We start from the raw sequence: 24,048 nt of genomic DNA, 5'->3' as shown, positions 1-24,048 counted from the left end.
GTATTAACATAGAATCATGTCATTGTAGGTTTGGTAGGGCACCCCAGGGGTCATCCAGTCCAACCCCCTGCCATGCCGCAATCACAGCTAAACAAAAACCCCTGACCGATGGCCATTCAACCTCTGCTTAAAAACCTCCCAGCGAAGGAGCAGGAACACCAAGAATCTCACAATATAACCACAACAAATTGTAACAACGGCGCGATGTAGCGCGCCAGATCCACGGTGCATTTAGGCAGGGAGCCCTCCTCCTCCTCCCCTCTCCTGAATGAGTGCTGGACTTCTGCCCCCCCCCCCGCCCTACTTTCTCCGACACGAGCACCAGTACACGCGTGTACTAATGATGGGACCCTCGCGCCCTCATCTAAACCCCAGGAAGAGGAGGAGGCGCATGCGCGCTCGGCCAGCCCCGTCTGGAAGAGGGGGGAAAAAATCCCACGCCGCGCGCTCCTTCGCCTTAGGAGCAGTTAGTTGTGAATGGTTGAGGGTGTTTGGCCGGAGTACTCCGGGAGGGGAGGGGCGAGAGGGAAGTTGCTCGCTCTCTCTGACTCGCGCGCGCGCTGCGAGGAGAAACCGGGAGGAGGGAGGGAGACGCCGCTCCTTCTCCCTCAGTGGCTCCAGAGACGCCTCAGCGGGGCGAGACGCGACCGTTTGCCGCCCGCCCGCGTCGAGTCTCTCTTCTCTCTCCCACCCACCACCCACCCCTTTCTGGGTTGTGTGAGGGAGGGAAATAAAGACGGAAGCGGCGGCTTGAGGAGGGGAAAGAGAGAGGGGAGGGGAGGGGGGAAACCCTCACAAGATATATATGTATATATACAAAAGCAGTTGGGCTTCGTTGAAGCGCCGCCGCCGCGCCCTCCTCCTCCCCTCAGCGACGGCGACAAAAGCCGGCTTTGCCTGAGGTGAACGAAGAAAGGCGGAGGTGGGGCTCGAGCGCCGCTGAGGGAGAAGCGGACGGTTCAGCTCAGTCAGTCGCGGCGGCGGCTCTCGTTGCTACTGCCGCCGCCGCCGAGCTCGCTCCTGCCCGAGACCGCTCGCTCGCTCGCCGCCTCAGCCGCCGCTTCCTGCTCGGCCACACGATGCCGCGGGTCGTCCCGGACCAGCGCAGCAAGTTCGAGAACGAGGAGTTCTTCAGGAAGCTGAGCCGAGAGTGCGAGGTGAGGGAGGGAGGGAGAGCGCGCGGGGCGGAAGTGGAGCAGGGAGACCGAGGGAGAGAGAGAGAGACGGAGGGCGACTCCGTGCCCTGCGGGCAGCCGGCCTCTGGCGGAGTCCGCCGGCAGGGGAGAGAGCAGGGAGCGGGAGGAAGGAGACGGGCAGGCGCCGCTGCTTCTCCGCCGGAGAGGAGGGGGGGAGGGAAGGCGGCGGCGGAGAGGAAGGAGGAAACTTCGCGCCGGCGATGGCAGCGCTCTGCTGTCCTGCTGTGGAGTTTTGCTCTCAGAGAGGGGCGCGGGGTGGGTCGGTGGGTGGGAGTTAAATATCGCAGGCAGGATTTAAAAAAAAAAAACAAAACAAAAAAACCAAACCCAAAACTTGGTCTTAGTTATGGGATGATGGGGGTTCCTCGTGGCATGCACACGTTGGTGCCTACTTAATCCAGATTTATCCTTCAAAGGAGTGGGATCTGATAAATCGAAGAAGAAAACTTGTTGCCCAGGTCCCCTCTTTGATAACTGAGTGACCCGTTTTGCAATGGTTACCCCTCTCTAGAAGCACCCACCCACCCACTCTTTTTTTAAAGAGAAGTTACAGCCCGGTGAAAGAGGAGAGAGGTGACATTTTGATGCCAACGGCGTCGTGTGGATGCTGTGAAAAACCTGCGTGCGTGAGCGTTGTTCCCACAATAAGCACCCGTTTGGAAGCACCCTTGGGGAGAGAAGCCACTCCCCAGGCAGCCCAACGCATTATTATTGTGTCGTTTAAAATGTTTTTCTTTTTTCTTTTTTAAAAGCCCAGTTTTCAGGATACGCTGCCATCACAAGGTGATTTACAAGACTTAATACACACGTTAATTACACTTAATTAATTCAGTTTTTTAAGTAAATAAAAAACCTCACTTTTCAATGGCAGGAGATACTGTATTCCCAGAGCAGTTTACAAATGTCAGTGATAGAACAGTTGCTGCCCTCAGGCTTATAATCTAAAAGAAGCAATCCAAAAGGAAAAGGAATTGAAAGGGAGGAGGGGGAAAAGAAGAAAATACATGAAAGCAACTTTACTTTGGTAAAAAAGCAACATCAGCCTCCCGCCCCCAAGTAACAGTACTATTGAACCAAACACAGACTTGACTGAAAGTGTCTTCAGATTATTATTGGATTTTTTTTATAGTAGTAGCAATATCTTTTCAGTATTGCCTTTTGGAGGCAGTTCCAAAGATAGAGCCAACACTGAGAAAAACCTATCTATCCCTGGTACTTTGGAGCAACCACCGACAACAGCAACTAGGGTTTTCCAATGATTATGTAGCAGGAATGCTGCCCCAACCCTAGAAAGGTCTAGGATCACATGCTTCAGGGTGGTGTGTGGTTATTGAACCCTGTTCAGGTTGCATGGGAAAGGGAGCGCTTACTTCCAAGTAAGCAGAAGGCAGGGAAATGCAGTCCTATATCTGTTAAGGCAGAGACCTCCTATACAGCTAATACATCAGAATGGGGATTACTACCAAATAAAGATACTAAAAGTCCTTATTGGGGTTATTGTGTGTGTGTGTGTGTGTGTGTGTGTGTGTGTGTGTTTGCTCTCCCTAACATCACTGGGGCACCCAGACTGGCCCTTCTTATCCTCTGCTCCACACCAAAAGGAAAAAGTGACCTCTATTCTCCTGCCACCCGCTTAACAACATGTAGTGTATTATATACCCTGCTTGTTCTTCGTAATTGATTAGGTGATAATAATGACTTGAATTCTGTTGCTAATATGGGTTACTAGCTACACATAAGTATGTGCTGAAAAAGAATGGGAAGTTGTTCTTTGAACAGACTGGTGTATATTATCAGATAGTGACAATGTAGTTACAACTTATTTCACATAAGCGATGTTGAACGTTTGTTGTCCAAAGCATGTAGTAAAAGAAGAATAGGAAATCCACTGCTGTTAAGTTTCCCTGGTTTTGAGTGCAGGGGCCCTGGGGTGTGGGTATCGGCATGGAGGAGTTTAACAATTCATATGATTGTGCAGCTGCCATAGGATGCTATCTCTTTTGTACACTTTTGTCCAAGGAAATTTTTTTTGGGGGGGGAGTCCTGGATCACATGCATTTTTATGTCCCTAATCACCTTTTCACACAAATATGTGGTTAAATAGTACTTTTATGCCCCTTACAATGTATGCTTATGTTAGGTAAAATATCAAATTATAATCCTTGTGTTGATGGGTGTAGATACATGCATGTAGAACATGGCAAAACAGTAGTTATTCCCCACTGATTAATTTTGGCTAAAGATTAATAACCTTGCATAGAATGGTTGCAGTGGACATTGAGTAGCTCAAATATTTCAGACTTTTTGTTTCCCTATAGCAAATGTGCTCAGTGCTAATTAGTTGGGGATACTGCCTTTTTTCATTTGTGAGGGGTATTGTTTTAAAGGAGAAAACTGGAGCGAACTCCTGTGTTGACTTATACAATACTCATTAGCATGGGATCTTGTGAACATGTTCCATATTCAGCGGTGGAGGGACTTCCTGAATTTGGAGCACATGTGGCAGCTCTTTATTTCCCCTTTCTCATGTGCTCATAGTGTCCGTATCTGGCATTTATTGCATCAGATGCTACTAATGCCATTAAAACTAGAAGTTCAGCTTCCAATTTCTAGGCTGGAGTAGTTCACACATACAAACCCTTGAATATCTGCTGCTGTATTTTCTCTTTTCCTTCCTTCTGCCCCAAAACTGAATGGTAAATTCTGTGCTGGATTGTGCATTCTCTTTTGTCTTGCTTTCCATTTGCTGCTGCATCTATGCATCATGATAATTCTTTATACATAAGTTCTTAACCCGAGGTACCACTGTATACATCCACATTTGCATTGTTTTCTTATATATAATATGCAGTTCACACAGAAATTGCAGGATCTGAGTGCAGCTCTACTAATTATTGTAATCTTGTTAAAGTGCTTGGAAGTGCACCACTGCAGTTTTGTTTTTCTTTCCTTATTAGATGCAAACTAATTGTGAAATATTAAGTGCCTCTCCACCATGAGCATTCTTTACACACATGTTCGTGGTGTTGTCGAGTCAGCTGTCCTCTTTGTGCCTTCTGTCCTTTCTGTGGAGCTGTTGAACGTACATGTTTAATGGTCAATACATCCTATCCCAAGTACTGAATTTTTAGAAGAGACTTTGTTTCATTCTTTGCCTGCTGCATGAACAATGTTGACATCTCTCTCCCCAATAACATTTCCTTGCTTGTCCTTTTCCATTTCATTGTCTATGAATATTTTGCTCTTAGCACTTTTATTCAAAGGTGGGCAAATACAAAGCTGGGGATCATAGTGTGACTTTTAAAATAATGTCTGAAGATGAATTGTGTACAGAAGTATTTCTTGGGGAGGAGAGCACCCTCTTCTCAGCCTCTCTGGAAGTAGAATGTTGTATTCAATTTGTATCTGTGTAGGCTTGCCCTTATCTCTTTCCTGGCATTGTAGAGAAGGCAGGATTCAGGTTTTGATTTGGCTTGTGCTTATTGCAGATTAAATACACTGGCTTCAGGGACAGACCACATGAAGAAAGACAGGCCAGGTTTCAGAATGCGTGCCGAGATGGACGGTCTGAGATAGTAAGTATATATGCATGGATCCTATACATTGGTGAAGTTTACTTATGTGTCTTCCACTCTTCTGCTCTGGTCATCTTGGAGTCACAGCTAGTCTCACCTTAAAAAAGCATAAACGGTTTAGATCCAATTTTCTTATGCTAGCAAGCCAGAATGAAATAAGTGGTCTGAGCTGCTAGGACTTACAGAAGGGGAAAACCCCTATTTTCTGTTGTCTTCAAAAATGTATGGGAATTTGGGAAGTACAGACTAGATGGCTAAAGCCTAGATCTAGACTGTAAAATGTTATTTGTTCACATATGGTCATTGTCCATGGCACTTACAAGACCATTGGTCACCAAATGGTCATTCCATTTCAGAAAGGCTTTCATCCTGGCTGTTTGAGAGTGATTCTTACTGCTCAAGTTGAAAATAAAATTGACTAAACTTCCTTATTTCTTTAAATTGCAGGTTTATCGATTGTTTTTAGATATAAAATGCCTCAAATTACTAGGTGCTGTACAATAAATTTTGAAAAAGAGAATGCTGTACCTGCAGACTTACAATCTAATTTTAATAAAGTAGGAATTAGTGTTAAAAGTACATAGAAATAGAATATTCTGTGTGCTTAAAGGTGTCATACTCTACATTTATATACACTCACTAATGGCTATCTCAGCAGGAACATTTAAGTACTGCTGTGCATGAGTACTAAGAGCTGTTAAGAGAGAAACTCTTGTCTATCAGTATTTAGCATGCAGCTAAATACAAAAAGCTTTTTGGTGGTGGAAAACAGCAACAATCATATTTACCAATTTAGTTGTATTTTGTATTAGGTTTTACAGCTAAAAATATTCCTTTTGTGAGCTTGGTTATAGTAAAAGCTAATTCTTCATGTTTTAAAACTATGTTATACAAGGGAGTAGGTTGCTTGCTTATATCATTGCACTGTGGGATTTTGATGTGTTAAAACTGCCTAGAACTTAGTTTTACTTTACTACTTTCTTTTTTCTCTCCCCCTCCCCCCCCCCCCCCGCTATTAGTTTCTACTTATTTCTTCAATGAGACCTGTGTGCTCACTAGCCACTACTGGCTGATTTTGTGCAATGTTCATTTTCTTGAATTATGGCACTTAAAATATGACATTTTTGTATCCACCATTGTCTTCAAGTGCATTCTTTTTATGTGTAATGAAATTGGTAGAGAAAGTTCCATGTTTGAAGGCTGGGGTATGATAGGCAATAAGCACATGTGTTGTACTTGTTCTTCATAATAAGACAGCATACCCTTTAGGAGTTGTGGCTGCTGGGTCTGCTGCTGTGGACCTATGATTTTAAGTTCATAAATGGTCACAATTATTCTAGCTTGTGCAGTGCTACTGTTCAAACAACAGTATGATTTTTCTTTTCAGTTTGACAGAAACATTTCCATTGCAGCTGGTTCTTATGAGCCCCATCTGTTGTAACAAAAAAAGTAGATAGTTCCCTTATAGAGAAATTGCATTGATCTGAATCCTCTGATTTTTGTCCTGAACATGTTGCCTGTCTTTTTAGATCTCACATTGGATGTGTTTGGATGTTGCAATAAACCATTGCTTATTGTGATGGGGATGAGCCTAGGAAAGATCATGCACTTCCCCTCCTCTTAGTGCCTCTGGTGTAGTTGCAAGGAGGAAGCTTTCGTTTCCATTTTGATTAACTGCAAGTCACCATTTTGTCAACACTCAGCAAACTGTGGTTAGTCTTAACTATAGTTTGTTAGAACCAAACCAACTTCATACCAAATCTTAGTTTAGGGTTTTGGATGAGATGATAAACTGTGTATAACCAAAAAATGAAAGTAAAAGCTGATCTCCTTATGACTACGTTGGAAGAGAATTGAGAGAGCTGGAGTGTTCAAACCAGAGGCTTATGTACACGTGTTCCTGTCACAATAAACCATTGTTATAGTAACATCTGGTTTATTGTGGTGTCCAAATATAGCCGTTATATTATTTTAATGGTGAAAACTAACAAGTAGAAAATGCTTGAAATTCATTCAGACTTAACAATTAATTAATTAAATTTCTAAACACCTTTCATCCAAGAACCACAGGGTGGATTACAATATAAAAACACAAAAAATAGATAACATAATAACCAGCAAAAAACAAACATATTTTGCTCTTGAATACCACATTGTTGGTCAAGCATGTTAAATTTTGCATAGAGTTCCATTAAAAAAATATATATCAGACTCTGCAAAAGCAAATAGTTAACATTCCTAGGTTTGCTGTACATTAAAATTACCTCTCACCATAAGCAGGAAGCTTTATATTTTATGATATCCTTAAAGTTCATGTGAAGCAGCCTTCTGTAACCTGGTACCCTCCAAATATTTTGAACTACAACTCAAGTCAACCCCAGTCATCATCGGCCGTAGTCGGGGTGAAGGGTGATGTAGTTGAAAAAAATCTAGAGAGTACCAGGTTGCAGAAGGCTGCATTACATCAAAATGAAACTCACTTATTTTTATAACATACCCCCAAAGCCACATAAAATTCTTCATGTGATAGCTAATGTAAAATTATACAGTAGATTAGTTTTATAATCTGCTCTAACAATATTCATAATACCTAGTACAATTGCTCATTGGTTCTCATGATAGTCATATTTATTTAAAAGTGTATTCATATACCGTATTTAATCCAAAGGTCTCAGTGTGGGCAACACAAGTTAAATAAGTTAAATGTTAGTATAATAATCTCAGCAAAAACACAATATATCAAACAATATTCAGTTCAATGACCTCCAAATGATTACATAAAAAGCTATGACTAGGCCCTGAGCATTATTTTGTGGAAGTACTAAAGATGATAGTTGATGGACCAAAGAGTGTTGCATTAATTAGGAGTGGTCACCATCACTCTTATATAATAACAACTGTGACCTACTCTTGAGCAAATTCTGCCATTGCCATCAGTCAAGCTTATGCATGATACTTCTATTCAAAGCTTCCACAGAAACATAAGGCAGCAACTTTAATAAGATTGTATGGGTAGATGCTCCTGCCAACCTAGCAGTTTGAAAGCACATCAAAGTGCAAGTAGATAAATAGTTACCGCTCCAGTGGGAAGGTAAACGGCGTTTCCGTGTGCTTCTCTGGTTCGCCAGAAGCGGCTTAGTCATGCTGGCCACATGACCCGGAAGGTGTATGCCGGCTCCCTCGGCCAATAAAGCGCCGCAACCCCAGAGTCGGTCACAACTGGACCTAATGGTCAGTGGTCCCTTTACCTTTATGGGTAGATGCTATTTGACTGACAGTCTTAGGCTAATATTTTAATTACAATTTTGTTGTTTTAGGGATAAACATCCAGACAATATTTGGCAAAATGTTACTTATTAGCAATTTATTCAATATCTCATTCATAGTGATTCTAATGTGACATTCTTGGCATTCAAAATACCAGTATATTTACAATACAGCTCATTTGTATATGTAAGATAATTGTATCAAAGAGTATATACACTATTAAATACTTTCATGCCACGTTTGTCCATGTCTCAAGAACCTTGAGAATCCTTGCAGGCTCCAAGCTTGTAACACATGTGCCTCATTTGGCAATCTATGTAGATTCTTGGGTGTGTTCCGATTCGGAGGCATGGCTCAATATTTAATCTAAATAATAAATAGCTTATGAACCTGATTGAAGTTACAGTAAGTGTGTCATTTTCTGTACTTGAATGAAATGATACTACATATCCTTGTGTTGAAACACTAAATTCAAATATTTAATCTTACAAGTGCGGACCTGCATCAAAATGTTGCAGTATATCCTCAGTCCTAAACAAGAATGCTTCGGTTCAAGACTCCAGCAAAGAGGAGCCATGTGATGTTGAGAGTTTGCAGAGCCCCTCCTTTTTTTCTTACCACCTTGAATCTTTCCTCCACAGTACTATATAGTAATAAGGCATTCAGAGCTTATTGCCAACCCCTAGCCCAAGTGCTTTATTGGCATAGGTTTGGGGGTGAATATTATGCATGGAGAAGGATGCTTTTTAAAACAACATGGTATGCATTTCCCCCAACTCTAATGGTCACCTTTAGGATACAGGGGCTCAAATAGGCCAGAGCTCCTTCTATTTCTCTCTCACACACCCCTTAAATACTGCATGGCTCAGTCACCCTCAGTCATTGAATTAACTGATAGATTCACACAGACTACCTAGCACACCCACCTCAGCATCTTTTATGTCCCCTGGTGCAGAGATTCAATTATTTGAATTTGCTATTAGAGGGGTTATGTTTAACAAACTGGAGATCAGGAGTGTGACCTTTTAGCATTGAAATCTGTGCCCACCTATTCTGGCAGAGATTTTAGTGTATATTAGAATGCTTCTAAAGAGTTCTACTCTGTGCTCTTAATGAGCTTCCTAAAATGGATTTTGAAACTTTTTTGAAATTAGATGCCTGGTATGTAGGTCTTGATTTGATGGTATAGTAGCTATTTCACCTATTCCCTCTTTGTTGTGACCATATAATGAGGCATTATTGACTTGGTGTAGGATAGAATATTTCTGGTGGCTGTCAGTTTATTAACTTGGGACATAACTTGAAAGTTTATCATTAATGACATTTCTATTTTCTAGCCCTGTTAACTATAGCTGAATCTTAGAAAGAATTGCGGATTTTTGACTACCTTTCTATAACAGTCTTTATTGGCTGGGATCCATAGCCATAAATTTGAAAGGTGTTCAGTGTTTAATGAATGCTGAAATAATTAAAGAATGGCTGATACTTAAATGTGAACTTTGAATTATTATAGCAGTCAGTTCTTTAGGCATTGGGGGGTTCTTTTATTGGGTCACCACATTAGGAAAGTAGATGATGATGGAACAAAATATTAATCTCTTTTAAAAACCAAAATAGTGAATGTGTATTTTTACAAAAATCAGTGAGAAGTACACTCAAAATCAGGAATTGATTTAGTTGTGTTATTCAAAACAGTCGGGTTTTTTAGTTTAAAAAAGACAGCAGCTGCCTATAAAGACTGGCTTCTAACAAAACTTTAAGAAATGTTCTGGGCTGCTTATCTGCAGCTGCAACGTTTGAATCAAAATGTTACTTTCAGTATCTATGTACATTTCCCATCCTACTGCGGTACTTCCTCTAGTGAGTTTGTATGGTGTACATTAATCTTGTGTGTGTTCATTTGTTGCTGGCGATGGAGACAGCTTGAGATACATTTTCTTTTCAAATGAGAATTCACAAGCCTTTGCTTCACATTGTGTTTCCCTCATTATACAACTGTGCAGAGTTAAGGCTTTTTACTTATAAGTTGCACTTAAAATATAAGCACCCCTTAAAACATTCAAACCACTTAGTCAGACTTGCACTGTAAACCAGTATAGAATTTTCAGAAAGTAAAGTATTGATTATGTGTTGTATCTTATATCTGAGACAGCCAATGGCAAATGTTGTCAAAATGAAATCAGATGTTTGTAACTTAATATTTAAGAAAAATGATGAGTGCATGTTTTTTACTTTGAGCATTCTTAGAGCTGCTCAGCTTTAAAGACATAAACTGATGTAAAAATAAATTTCTGCCTGCATAATTTATGTAATGTCTTGCTCCCTGATCCTGTTTGTATTGATTTTTCTAAAAGGCTTTTGTGGCCACAGGAACCAATCTGTCTCTCCAGTTTTTTCCGGCCAGCTGGCAAGGGGAGCAACGGCAGACACCAACCCGAGAGTACGTTGACTTTGAAAGAGAGGGAGGCAAGGTAAGGACAAAAAGTATAGATTGTGGTTATACAGGTATATATCACAGTGGCTTTAAAATGTGAGCTAGAGGTTTATGATATAAAATGAACTTGTAATAATACACATTGATATTTCTTTATTTTTATGGTGACCAGTTGTCTATTGCTTCTTTAAAACCATGCAAAACGTATATGATACTATTACCATATATGTTGTGTAAATATGGCTACAGCTTAGTGGCTCCTAAATGGATTTTGCAGTATGCCCAGGATCTCGGGAAGGGGAGAACATTTAGCAGAAAGAATAGAATAAAATATTGCTACTGCTTTCTAATACAGTGGTACCTCAGGTTAAGTACTTAATTCATTCCGGAGGTCCATCTTAACCTGAAACTGTTCTTAACCTGAAGCACCACTTTAGCTAATGGGACCTCCCGCTGCCGCCGTGCTACTGGAGCACAATTTCTGTTCTCATCCTGAAGCAAAGTTCTTAACCCAAGGTAATATTTCTGGGTTAGCGGAGTCTGTAACCTGAAGCGTATGTAGCCCGAGGTACCACTGTAGTTTTCATGCTTTATAATAGTATTCAAATGTGTTAATTGATACTCTAAGGCCACCTAACATATGGCATTTTCCTAACGCAAATGTAGGAAGGTCTGTGTACAAAAAACCACACCATCATGTGTAAGACATTTTTGGAATATGTTAGCATTCAAAAATAAATTAATTAAGGTATCCTTGGTCTGTACCCTTTTTCCTAGAGATGTAAAAGTCCAGAAAGAAACTGGATTCCCCCCCCCCCTTTGCGGGGTTTCCCAGGCCTTCACATCTTTAGTTTTTTGTACACCTGTATGTGAAGGAAAATGTATGAATTAGCCCTTCAAAGAGCACAGTAAAACTTAAGCAGACAATGGAAAGTTGAAGTTTTGTGTGCATTTTTATAACTCTAAAAATAGATATTGAATTGTGTGTTCGGTTTTGTCTGCAATGGTGACATGCTGGCATATTGAAGAGTTTGGTATGGTCACATTATTCTAGATAAAATCTACACAACATGGAGTTGTTTAGATAGCCTTGGGCAAGTTCTTCTCATCCTAGTCTACCTGACAAGGAAAAACCACAACATTGTACCATGCATTTTAGTATTTTGGGGTAGGAAAACTAAATTTAAAAGGTAGATGTGTTTGAATATATTTTCCATTAGTTACTGTACAACAGTGGTTGCCAACCTTTTTGGGTCTGGGACACATTTGGAATTTTGAGGAAGTGCCAAGGACACTAGTCACAAAATGATTGCCAACAGGGGTGTGGCTTAATGCACAATGGCTGCTGCCTTCAGAAGAACAGGAAAAGAAAAGAGACGGGAACATAAAATGGTTCAAATATGAAGAACACTATGCAACTTTTTTTGTTAAAATCTTTGAAAAACTTCCTTCTTTTCATATGCTGTCTGTTGCTGGTGTGCTGCTGTAGATTAGAGATCGCAAATAAAAGATAACTGAATCCAGGAATCATTTTGAATTACAGTAGTGCCCCGCAAGACGAATGCCTCGCAAGACAAAAAACTCGCTAGACGAAAGGTTTTTTCGTCCGCGATTTGCCTCGCAAGACGAATTCCCCTATGGGCTTGCTTCGCAAGACGAAAGCCCATAGGGAAATCTCCGGGGACCTCTTTTAAATGCTAGCGGTGGGGAGCAAAGCCTTTCCCCCCCCTCCGGCCTTCAGAAGAGGTCCAGGAAGGCTGGCGGGGACCAAAAGGCTTTGCTCCCCAGGGCCAGCATTTTAAAAGCAGTCCGGGATAGCAGGGAAGCGCTTCCTGCTATCCCGGACGGCTTTTGAAGGCAGGAGAGATCCGCGAAGCCTGGGCGCGCTGCGCGCAGGCTTCGGCATGCCGGCAAGTCTCCGCCAGCAGCGGCAGAGCTGCCGCTGCTGGCAGAGAGATCCGCGAAGCCTGGGCGCGCTGCGCACAGGCTTCGGGATGCCGGCAGGTCTCCGCCAGCAGCGGCAGAGCTGCCGCTGCTGGCAGAGAGATCCGCGAAGCCTGGGCGCGCTGCGCACAGGCTTCGGGATGCCGGCAGGTCTCCGCCAGCAGCGGCAGAGCTGCCGCTGCTGGCAGAGAGATCCGCGAAGCCTGGGCGCGCTGCGCACAGGCTTCGGGATGCCGGCAGGTCTCCGCCAGCAGCGGCAGAGCTGCCGCTGCTGGCAGAGAGATCCGCGAAGCCTGGGCGCGCTGCGCACAGGCTTCGGGATGCCGGCAGGTCTCCGCCAGCAGCGGCAGAGCTGCCGCTGCTGGCAGAGAGATCCGCGAAGCCTGGGCGCGCTGCGCACAGGCTTCGGGATGCCGGCAGGTCTCCGCCAGCAGCGGCAGAGCTGCCGCTGCTGGCAGAGAGATCCGCGAAGCCTGGGCGCGCTGCGCACAGGCTTCGGGATGCCGGCAGGTCTCCGCCAGCAGCGGCAGAGCTGCCGCTGCTGGCAGAGAGATCCGCGAAGCCTGGGCGCGCTGCGCACAGGCTTCGGGATGCCGGCAGGTCTCCGCCAGCAGCGGCAGAGCTGCCGCTGCTGGCAGAGAGATCCGCGAAGCCTGGGCGCGCTGCGCACAGGCTTCGGGATGCCGGCAGGTCTCCGCCAGCAGCGGCAGAGCTGCCGCTGCTGGCAGAGAGATCCGCGAAGCCTGGGCGCGCTGCGCACAGGCTTCGGGATGCCGGCAAGTCTCCGCCAGCAGCGGCAGAGCAGCCGCTGCTGGCAGAGAGATCCGCTGGGAAGGAATCCCTTGGACCCCCGCCGGACTTCAAAAGAGCTTCGGGAAGTCCAGCGGGGGGCCAAGGGATTCCCTCCCAGCCGCCCGCATTTAAAAGCATTCCGGGCAAAGCAGCGAAGTGCGCTGCTTTCCCCGGAGTGCTTTTAAACGTGGGCGGCTGGGAAGGAATCCCTTGGACCCCCGCCGGACTTCAAAAGAGCTTCGGGAAGTCCAGCGGGGGGCCAAGGGATTCCCTCCCAGCCGCCCGCATTTAAAAGCGCTCGGGGGAACACCTGCCCCCGCCGCCCCACTTCGGAAAGCTGTTCCGAAGTGGGGCGGGCAGGCGGGGACACCCGCCCCCGCCGCCCCACTTCGGAAAGCTGTTCCGAAGTGGGGCGGGGGGCGGGGACACCTGGCCCCGCCGCCCCACTTCGGAAAGGTGTTCCGAAGTGGGGCGGGGGGGGCGGGGACACCCGGCCCCGCCGCCCCACTTCGGAAAGCTGTTCCGAAGTGGGGCGGGCAGGCGGGGACACCCGCCCCCGCCGCCCCACTTCGGAAAGCTGTTCCGAAGTGGGGCGGGGGGCGGGGACACCTGGCCCCGCCGCCCCACTTCGGAAAGCTGTTCCGAAGTGGGGCGGGGGGGGCGGGGACACCCGGCCCCGCCGCCCCACTTCGGAAAGCTGTTCCGAAGTGGGGCGGGCGGGCGGGGACACCCGCCCCCGCCGCCCCACTTCGGAAAGCTGTTCCGAAGTGGGGCGGGGGCGGGGACACCTGGCCCCGCCGCCCCACTTCGGAAAGGTGTTCCGAAGTGGGGCGGGGGGGCGGGGACACCTGGCCCCGCCGCCCCACTTCGGAAAGCTGTTCCGAAGTGGGGCGGGCAGGCGGGGACACCCGCCCCCGCCGCCCCACTTCGGAAAGCTGTTCCGAAGTGGGGCGGGGGGCGGGGACACCTGGCCCCGCCGCCCCACTTCGGAAAGCTGTTCCGAAGTGGGGAGGGGGGGCGGGAACACCTGGCCCCGCCGCCCCACTTCGGAAAACTGTTCCGAAGTGGGGCGGGGGGGCGGGACACCTGCCCCATCCGCCCCACTTCGGAAAGCTGTTCCGAAGTGGGGCGGGGGGCGGGAACACCTTCTGAAGGCGGGCAGGGGGCGAAAGTCTTTGTCCCCCCTGCCTGCCTTCCCAGGGGCTTTTAAATCGCCCCGGACAGCGGAGAAGTCCTCCGCTGTCCGGAGCGATTTTAAAATGCCGCTCGCCTGTCCCCCCCCCCCCCAGCCTTCAGAAGAGGTCCGGGGACAGTCTGTCCCCGGACCTGGTCTGAAGGTGGTTTCCCTAGGAACGCATTAATTGATTTTCAATGCATTCCTATGGGAAACCGTGCATCGCAAGACGAAAAAACCGCAAGACGAAGAGAATTGCGGAACGAATTAATTTCGTCTTGCGAGGCACCACTGTACTAAAGCCAGGCATGAACAGGCATGGCCACAAATAAAAAGATATACTTAATGCTGGATGGCATTAAGTAATTTTATACTATCTTTTTTGAAAGTAATTTTAGGAATGCACAGAAATACACTCTACAAACATGAATCACCCTCGTACTTGAATGCCATTGTACATCTATTTCATTCATTCTTCCTATGTCAAGAGGCAATACAAGTTCTTTATCGATAGCTGAGTAGATTTACAACATGTGTGTTCTTTTCTATTCCTGGTTCAAACTTTTTTTGTACTGAACTTTACTGTGCTGTTTTGTTTCTGCTTTGTCTTAATGATGACATATATTTTAATTCTGTGCATTGTCCTGATCATGTTTATAAAGGGCAGCCTAAAAATCTTTGAAATAAGACAAATGAATTTCCTTCAAGTTTTGCCTAAAATGAAGTTTAAATAGTGAATATAGGGCTTTCCACATCAGAGGAATTTTGAGGGAAGCAAAGCATTTAAATAATAGCAAAATATATTGAGGAGGAAGTCCTGCACATTTCATCACAAAGGATTAAAAGAATGCTTGCTTTATGTTGCAAACTGGCAAATTTTAACTTCAAGTACAGAAATATATATATATATTGACTTGAGGGCCTTCTAGCGGTTCCCTCATTGCGAGAAGTAAGGTTACAGGGAACCAGGCAGAGGGCCTTCTCAGTAGTGGCGCCTGCCCTGTGGAACGCCCTCCCAGCAGATGTCAAAGCAATAAACAACTATTTTACTTTTAAAAGACAACTGAAGGCAGCCCTCTTTAGGGAAGTTTTTAATGTCTGATGCTGTACTGTTTTTAATATTCAGTTGGAAGCCGCCCAGAATGGCTGGGGAAACCCAGCCAGATGGGCAGGGTATAAATAATAAATTATTATTATTATTATTAGTAGTAGTAGTAGTAGTTAATACTGTATGTAGTTATTGTCTGAGTATATAGTTGGATAAATAAAAGTACTGAAGCAACAGAAGCTTATTGTTGGAGGCTGAACTGGATGGAGCAGTGTTCTGATCTAGTATGTCTGCTCTTTCATACATCCTTGTCTCTATATGAATATATGAATATTTATGGCTCCTGGCTCTCTACATGGCTGTTGGACTGGTACAGGCTATGTATCTTGTACAGCAGGCTTCCCCAAAATGAGCACAGAACAGTCTTGGAAGCAAAGGTACCTGTATTTTCTGTGACACACCCATACTACTGGTTGTGCAAGTCATGTGAAAATACAGTTTTGGTATGAAGAGGTATTGTGGTTTGTATCCTGAAATACTAAAACTGATAGATCTGGCTAGATGTACTGGCAGTTATGTGAGGATATAAGTGATAAGTCGTTGAGAAAGGAAGTGAGAGATTACCACTTTCTTGAAGTTTAACTCCTACTTCATTTCACTCATGGTGGTAAGGCAGTTCAATTCAGTTTTGTTCCTAGTAGTACTCTCTTGTTTGTATGTGCTATTCATCATCATCCCCAACCCACAATTGAATGCATATAGCATAAAAGACAAACAGCCAGCTAAGCTTGTGGAATAACCAATAACACAATGGCCAATACAGTCGAACCTTGGATCTCAAACACCTTGGCTCCCAAATAAATCAGCTCCTATTTTTCCGGTTTTTGAATGGTTTCAGGAGTCGAACGGACCCCTGGAACTTATTCTGTTCAAGAACCAAGGTACCACTGTACAAGCAAACTTTGGCATAAGTAGGACAATCAGATTTCTAGAGAATGCATTTTTTTTTTTGCTTCTGGCCTCCTTTCCTAAAACTTGTATTTTTTTGTGATTCTCGAAGCACTGCTTTCAGACTCATCTTTAAGGTTCTTGCATTAGGTTTTAATACAAACTTATTGTAAAAAGCCTACAAGTAAATGCAATTTTAGTAGATAAAAATATTCTGCTATCCAGTTTTCTGGATGTATATCATTACTTCAAAGTGCCTGTGTTTAATGTATCCTTCAACATTGGGAAATGGCATTAGGGCAGCTTCGAAGAACATTCAGCAAAGCAGGGGCAAGGAATGTGGGAAATGAGGCAAGGAAGGGATCTAGCTATGGTTAAGAAGAAAGAGAATGCATAGCCACTTGCATTTTCCTTCCAGAAAAGCAAGAGGCATTATCGCAGTTCAGTAGCACATTCAAGCCATACAAAAACAGTCAAGGGGAGTGTGGCCTTTGCAAGGCAGGTGTATCCTATGGAGTCTCCCAATGGCCAAATAGAGAATCCTGGAGGGCCACATTTGGCTCCAGGGCCTGAGTTATAACATGTCTGAAAAAGAGTGGCATTGAGCAGCCTCTAGGACTGATTCCAAAGAGCTGAATATGCAGGGGGTGCCATGCCCACCCAGTTACAAGAAAAATGTATCCTATAACTTTCCCCTGAATATGAAAAAGCTTTTTTCAAAGCTTATGGGTCATTCTGAGTCATGTCCATTAAGTGTCATGATACAGGGCTAAAGCCAAGTCACAGGTACATTTCACCCTCTCAAAATTAATTCCCGTAAGGTGATCTTACTCTTGCTACAAGAGGGACAAACTTGTACTTTTCGGGAAATGCAAAAACAGAGTAAGGTAAAAGTAAAGGGACCCCTGACCATTAGGTCCAGTCGTGACCGACTCTGGGGTTGTGGCACTCATCTTGCTTTATTGGCCGAGGGAGCTGGCGTACAGCTTCCAGGTCATGTGGCCAGCATGACTAAGCCGCTTCTGGCGAACCAGAGCAGTGCACGGAAACGCCGTTTACCTTCCCACCGGAGCGGTACCTATTTATCTACTTGCACTTTGATGTGCTTTTGAACTGCTAGGTTGGCAGGAGCAGGGACCAAGCAACGGGAGATCACCCCATCGCGGGGATTCGAACTGCCGACCTTCTGATTGGCAAGTTCTAGGCTCTGTGGTTTAACCCACAGCGCCACCTGCGTCCCAAAAACAGAGTAGTTGGATTTAATTAAGCCAAGATATGCTTGCCAGCTGGCTCTAGTCATTCACTGGAGATGATTTGATTAATGGCTGAATTATAGGTGTTGCATGCATTAGATATGGCACTAGATTCCGGAATTAATTAGGGCAATTGCAGTCTCCTCCTTGTGGCAGGCATGTGCTTGAACCAGCACTAACTCACACAATAGGAACTTTCCCTGATTCACCACAATGACACACTCAGAGCAAAGCCAGTTCTCTCACACAGCTTCAGGACATGCACAGAGTTCCAGCTGTTCCAACCTACTTGTCAATACAATTCAGACTCTTAACTCTTTGGCTTCCCAAGTTAATAGTTAATGTATTTGTACAAGAAGATGCAGACATGCTGCCTTGGAAGGGTGAAGTTGTGTGTTATATAATTACACTATTCCTTTTAGCTCTTTGTAGCCTTACACTTTATGCCCATTATGATCAGGTTCTGGAAACTTTCAGCTATGGCTTCATTAAATGTGCAGGTACCAAAACATGAATAAGGCAAGAAAACATCCTCCTTTCTTCTCACTCAGTCCTTCAGTTATCCTCTACCCCACTAGTTCTATTGCTTTAAAAATGTTGCCATGGTTTGCTATTGGGTGGGGGATACTTTCAACACCTCATTCAGTATTTCAAAGGTCCTGTGTTTTCCCTAGCTTCCCCTCTGTTTCCCCCTATGTAGAATGAATATTAACTCTTTGGGAACAGGAGATAGCCTATCTGCTCATGATTGCTGTTATTCGGCATGAGAGAAAATCTATAAATCCAAATAGATATGTGGCAACAGTCTTTGGAAAGCTGAACTGTGGAAAATCCAGGAAAGGAAATGGAGTTTGATGTTACTCTTGGCAATTTCACTTTACATATGTGCCCTAAATCCATTTTTTTTCTTGATAAGCTGGCAAGTAGGTGCTTATTGGGAGACTGCTGTGTGCTTGGTGGTAAAATGATTTCTGCTTGAAGGAACACGATGTTCTGAAACTGTTTATCTTTCCTTTTTAAGACAAGATGCTGTAACAATAGTGTTTTCCTTCGAGGAATCCCTTTGCTATCTTTTCACTAAAGAAAACCTACTTAATCTTCCATTCTTAGTAGTCAAAATGTCTCCTCTTGAGTGACATTATTCCAGAGCTGTGTAGAACATTGGCTATTCCTGCGTGGTTTGTTGTCCAGATGTATGGCAGAATGCCAGCTGGCAATCATGGTGGTCTTGCCATGAATAAGTGCTTCAGGGAAAACATTGCAATTCATCTGCAGACTTCTATTCATTCATTCTTCCTACCTACCTCACTGAGTTACGCTACTTCATTTATTTATAGATTAGAGAAAGCAATTTTAATAGGTTTTAATTACAATTCTATGTTACACCACTTTTACAGACTGAAAAATCAAATCATTTCCTTGCTAGTTTCTATATTGAAAGCATTTGTTGTAGTGGTCAACACAACATTACAAATCCCTTCTGGCTGTCTCTGTCAGTGTTATACATACAGCTGGGTGTATTTCTTATAGTTTTAAATCATGATGTTGGAGGCTTTTGAGTTCCTTTTGTCTAGCAGCACTTCTTTTCTAAAAAAATGTTTAGGGGTGCTCTCATTTTCCTACTCATATTGAAATACTGCCCCTCAATGAGGCCAAATTTAGATTCACAAAATGTTTAGGGGTATGTGTACCCCTGCATCCCCATCCCCCAGAAAAAAGCACTGGATACCTCTATTTGGCTATTTGGCTTTTTCCTTTTCCTTTTTGTAACTTCTCTGTGCTGACTCCAGTATGGCAGCATGCTTCATCTAATAGTATAAATTAAACATGGAAACTTTTGGCATCACACAATAGGGTACTTTTCCAGTAATGATACTTCAGTAATGATACTGATCCTAATGTATCTCAACATAAAACAATTATAATTATTCCAAGAAGCTTTAGTTCTATCAAAGCTACCAACTCCAGCTTATTAAATAATAAAATTCATCATTTTGAAAGGCAGTATTAACAATATATTTTCTCTTGCTTAACATCAGCCACCAACTGACCATCTAGTAATCAACATGTTTGATCATATAGTTATGCTTTGGAAGTATTTTTCCTGTTAATTTGATATTTCATTTTAAAAATTCAAACAAAATAAAGGAATGCTTTTCTCTATTGTACAAATGTCATCAGTATTTAATACATACAAACTTCCTTATTTGTGAAGAATTAAAAACACCACTCAGCCTATTAAGCACTGGAACAGAGAGTTGGAATAAATAGACAATTCCCCCAACAGAGAGACGAAGAAAGTAGTGTCCCTCAAGGATCACTGTTGGAAGCTCTGCTTTTTAACTTGTTTGGTAAATGATCTACAATTGGGGGTAAGCAGGAAGCTGGCAACGTTTGTTGATGGTACTGAATAGTTCAGCGTCATTAAAAAGGGACTGTAAAAAAACTCCAAAAGACTTCTCCAAACTGAGTGAATAGACTGTAAAATGGCAAATCCAATTTAATATAAACAAGTATAAATAGTGCATGTAGGCAAAAATAAATCTTAATTTGACATATGCATTCATGGGGTCTGACCAGGAATTAGACCTTGAAGCACCTAAGACTGTAGGTGCTTCAAGGAGCATGTTGACCCAGCATGCAGCAGCTGTGAACAAGGAAAATTCCATGCAAGGGATCATTAGGAACTGAATGGGGGGGAGACTGCCATTATACATTTAATTCGTTCTGGAGGTCCATTCTTAACCTGAAACTGTTCTTAACCTGCGGTACCACTTTAGCTAATGGGGCCTTCCGCTGCCGCTGCGCTGCTGCCACGAGATTTCTGTTCTCATCCTGAAGCAAAATTCTTAACCTGAGGTACTATTTCTGGGTTAGCGGAGTCTGTAACCTGAAGCATCTGTAACCTGAAGCGTTTGTAACCTGAGGTACCACTGTACAAATGTATGGTGTGACTGGATTTGGAATACTGTGTACAGTTTTGGTCAGCACACCTCAAAATGGATATTGTAGAATTGGTAAGTGTTCCAAAAAGGGCAATAAAAATTATCAAGATAACAGAGGGACTCCCTTGTGAGGAAAGGTTACAGAATAGGGAGCTTTTTAAGTTAGAGAAAAAGTGAGTAAGCAGTAATGGTATAGAAGTGTACAGTACAATCATTTCTTGTATGCAGGTAATATTCCAGGGATGGCGTGTATATGCAAAAATGTTTATGCCTGAACAATCCCTTGGAACTGTCCCAATGTAACAATCTTTGCCTTCCAAGCCTTATTTACTGAGCTCTGGGATGTTTTTCCCCGCGAGAGCAGCCCAGAGCCCACTTGAGAATATCCCAGACTCCCAGAGCCCAGTAAGCAAGTCTGAGAGTTTAAAAGCTTTTTCCATGTTGAGAAAACCTGACACAAAATGAGCTTTTAAGCTCTCCAGTTTGTATGCAATTTGTGGGATTTCAACTATGCAAGGTTGAAAATTGTTCAAGCAAATTGCGCACAAGATGTGATTGTACTGTATACATTTACTCGTATGGAGAAAGTGTATAAAGAAAAGTTTTTCTCCCTCTGCACTAAAATTCATGGACATCCAATGAAGCTGAAGATTCAGGACACACAAAAGAAAGTTCTGTTTAATGCAGTGAAGGAGGCAGTTTTGGCAACTAACCTGGATGGCTTTAAAAGAAGATATTTGATGGAGGACCAGGCTATCAGTGGCTAGTAGCCATAACATAAAGCCTATGTTCTTGCTCCAGAGTCAGAAGCAGTAAGCTTCTGAATAACAGTTGCTGAAAACCACAGGAGGGGGAGAGTTCTCTTGTGCTCATGTCATGCTTGCTGGCTTCCTATAGGCATATGGTTGACCACTGTGAGAAAAGGAAGCTGGACTGGATGGATCATTGGCTTGATCTAGTAGGCTGTTCTTAGATTCTTAAATACCATCTCCCAAGGGCTTAGGGTGGTATCGATGGGATTGTTTATTTTTCAACAAACATGTGACAAAGTTTAGGAGGATTATGACTTGCCCAAGGTCCTGGCACTAGAAAATGTTCCTAGTATTTGAATTAGGGGGTGAGTGTCTCCTTGTGTCTGTGCTGATATTATGGGAAATGATCTTATGTTCTGCTATTGTGAAGCCAAGTAGAGAACTGGGCTTATAATTAGAAAGGATTTGTTGTAATCTTCTGATAATCCTTTAAAAGGGAATCATGATTTAGTGGCCTCTGGCAAGAAAATTCAGAGTGGAAATTACTTTTGAAATCAGGGTGTTAACTTCATTTCCTTACCTAGCCCCTAATAAGATTCTAATACAGTACAACTGTCCTTGAAATAAATGCCAGTTCCTTACATGCTACTATGTTCAGATTCATTGTTTGCTTGCTTCCTGAGAAAGTGGTCTGTTGCCCCCAAAGGCTAATGTCTCAAACTCATCAGTATGTTAAAACCGTGAAATTCATTTATACTAAATGCTCTTATTTTAGCTGAGATTCCCCACCCCCCATGGCTGCAAAGTGGAGTTACTCTATAAACTAAAGCTACCCTTTCAATCTAATAGTTGGGTCACTATTGATAAATTAAGCTAGGTAATGAATTTTTCTTCTCTACTGTGGATAAAATATACCCTAGTCCTTTCAAAGTGTAATATGCTTGAGGGACCTTGGGGGATATCCAGTATTACTCATGCTTAGAGTAGACATATTAATATCAGTGGACTTAAGTAAATTACATTCATTAATTTCAGTCGATCTGCTGAGTAGGACTTAGTTGTATATCACTTCTTATATTCTATAAAGTATTATGAAGTATATTATTATATTGTAAACTTGTTGACAGATATATTTCCCAGTCTGTTTCTGTATTGGAGCTGTTGTTAATATGTTTTAATTGTTTTATTTCTTGTGTGTTTGGTGTCTAGGAAACTTTGGGGTGATGGGCAGGATAGAAATTCAATAAATAATCACTTGTTGGTTCACTTGACATGTTTATAAATTATTTATGCATAAATTTATTATGAAGTGTCTAAAATGGCTATGTGATGAATAAGGGAGTATTAAAAACTCTACTTAAAAGGCTTGTTGTAAGAGGTAGGTCTTCAGTAGGCTCCAAAAAACAACAGAGATTAAGCCTGTCCAATATTTAATGGGAAGGGTTTCCAGTTCTTATATCATGCAGAATGGTCCTCCTGATAATATGATATCTTCAGGATGTCCTTTCTTGCAGAGCATAGTGATTGATTGAGTATATCAATATGAGACTAAATTTTACATATTCTGATCTCAAACCATATAGGGCTTTATAAATCAGAATGATACCTTGAACTTAGCCTGGCAGCTAACTGGCAGCCAGTTTAATACTTTTCAACAGCAGCATAACATGGTGATAGCCAGCCCCAGTGACTGCAACTGGTGTGGGTCCAGTTGCGACCATGTGGAGATCTCTGGATGCCAGGTTGGCAACTCACTTCTCCAGGTTTCTTAAGCAGGTAGGCAGAAGAGCTTATTTGTTGCATTTTTATCTCACCTTTTTCTCAAAGGAATACATGGTTCACCCCCCCCCCTCAGTTAATGCCTACAACAACCCTGTGAGGTAGGTTCAGATGCAGTGACTGGCCCAAGGTGAGCTTCATGATTGAGTGGGGATTTGAACCCTGATCTCCCAAGTCCTAGTCCATCACACTAACCACTACACCACACTGGCTTCCTATAATACTACTGGTATGGGTGACGTTTAGTAAAACTACATCATTTGAGTATTTGGTTACTGGTATTCGGTTACTGGTATGATTCAGGGGCAGGTGGTATCAACACTGAAACTTAATTACTGCTTTACAGGCAGACAGGCAGTTCACTATGTGCTTATGAATAGGGAAAGTTGCATGTGATGAGAATTGGGCAGTGACTCACATGTGAGTGCCTTCTACAAGAATGCATGATGGGCATGTTTGCTGGGAATATGATTGAAAACAAATTTCAGTGCAGTGGTATGTTCTTGGCTTTCTGTTTCTGTGTGGTGACTGTTAGTATGCTGACTCACTAACTGATGGGTGGTAACTGGTGAACTACATACAATCTGACTTAGAAATGATTCAGTTGTCTTCCTGAAAACACTTCTGTGGTAACACTGCTATCTTGTGCCAGTGTTTTCATGTACACATTTGCTTGTTCCTTCCCATATTGATATTTCCAGTTGTAACATATATATCCTTGATAAGATAAGGTGTTCATCATTCTTTATGAGGATTTCCTCACATTCTTCCTAAATTGACTAGCTAAATTATTGGGGCGGGGGGGGGGGAGTCTGATTTGAAAAAATTCTAATCAAGGCTTCTTTGTAATTTAGATCTGTTTATGATCATAATCATGAGTAAATAGTGTTGCCAATGCCATTAATTAAATCTCATCATCATTAAGTACCATTTATTTTCCT

At 43.2% G+C, this 24,048-nt stretch overlaps 1 protein-coding gene and 1 long non-coding RNA gene across 5 annotated transcripts in view; one reads left to right on the top strand and one right to left on the bottom strand.

Moving 5' to 3' along the window:
- Positions 1-465: 465 nt before the first annotated feature.
- Positions 466-24,048, top strand: part of CBFB (core-binding factor subunit beta) — a 41,375-nt gene continuing 17,792 nt past the window's right edge. The window contains exons 1-3 of one of the 4 annotated variants that reach the window (XM_083515150.1): positions 466-1,157; positions 4,685-4,771; positions 10,393-10,509. In XM_083515150.1, coding sequence (XP_083371276.1) covers positions 1,080-1,157; positions 4,685-4,771; positions 10,393-10,509 — 282 coding nt within the window. In that variant the 5' untranslated portion in view covers positions 466-1,079. The remainder of the gene's footprint in view (positions 1,158-4,684; positions 4,772-10,392; positions 10,510-24,048) is intronic. The other 3 variants (XM_083515151.1, XM_083515149.1, XM_083515148.1) reach the window with 3 other exon arrangements.
- Positions 10,573-19,343, bottom strand: LOC310712267. Its single transcript, XR_014528825.1, has 3 exons — positions 15,611-19,343; positions 14,709-15,307; positions 10,573-12,189 (listed from the first exon to the last, which is right to left on the bottom strand). It is a non-coding gene; the product is annotated as an uncharacterized lncRNA (long non-coding RNA).

The sequence above is a fragment of the Podarcis liolepis genome, assembly GCF_965112155.1.
Source record: "Podarcis liolepis genome assembly, chromosome: 7".
NCBI classification, from domain to species: Eukaryota; Metazoa; Chordata; class Lepidosauria; order Squamata; family Lacertidae; genus Podarcis; species Podarcis liolepis.
The sequence above is the reverse complement of the archived record's forward strand: the minus strand, read 5'-3'. Positions and strand labels throughout refer to the sequence as shown.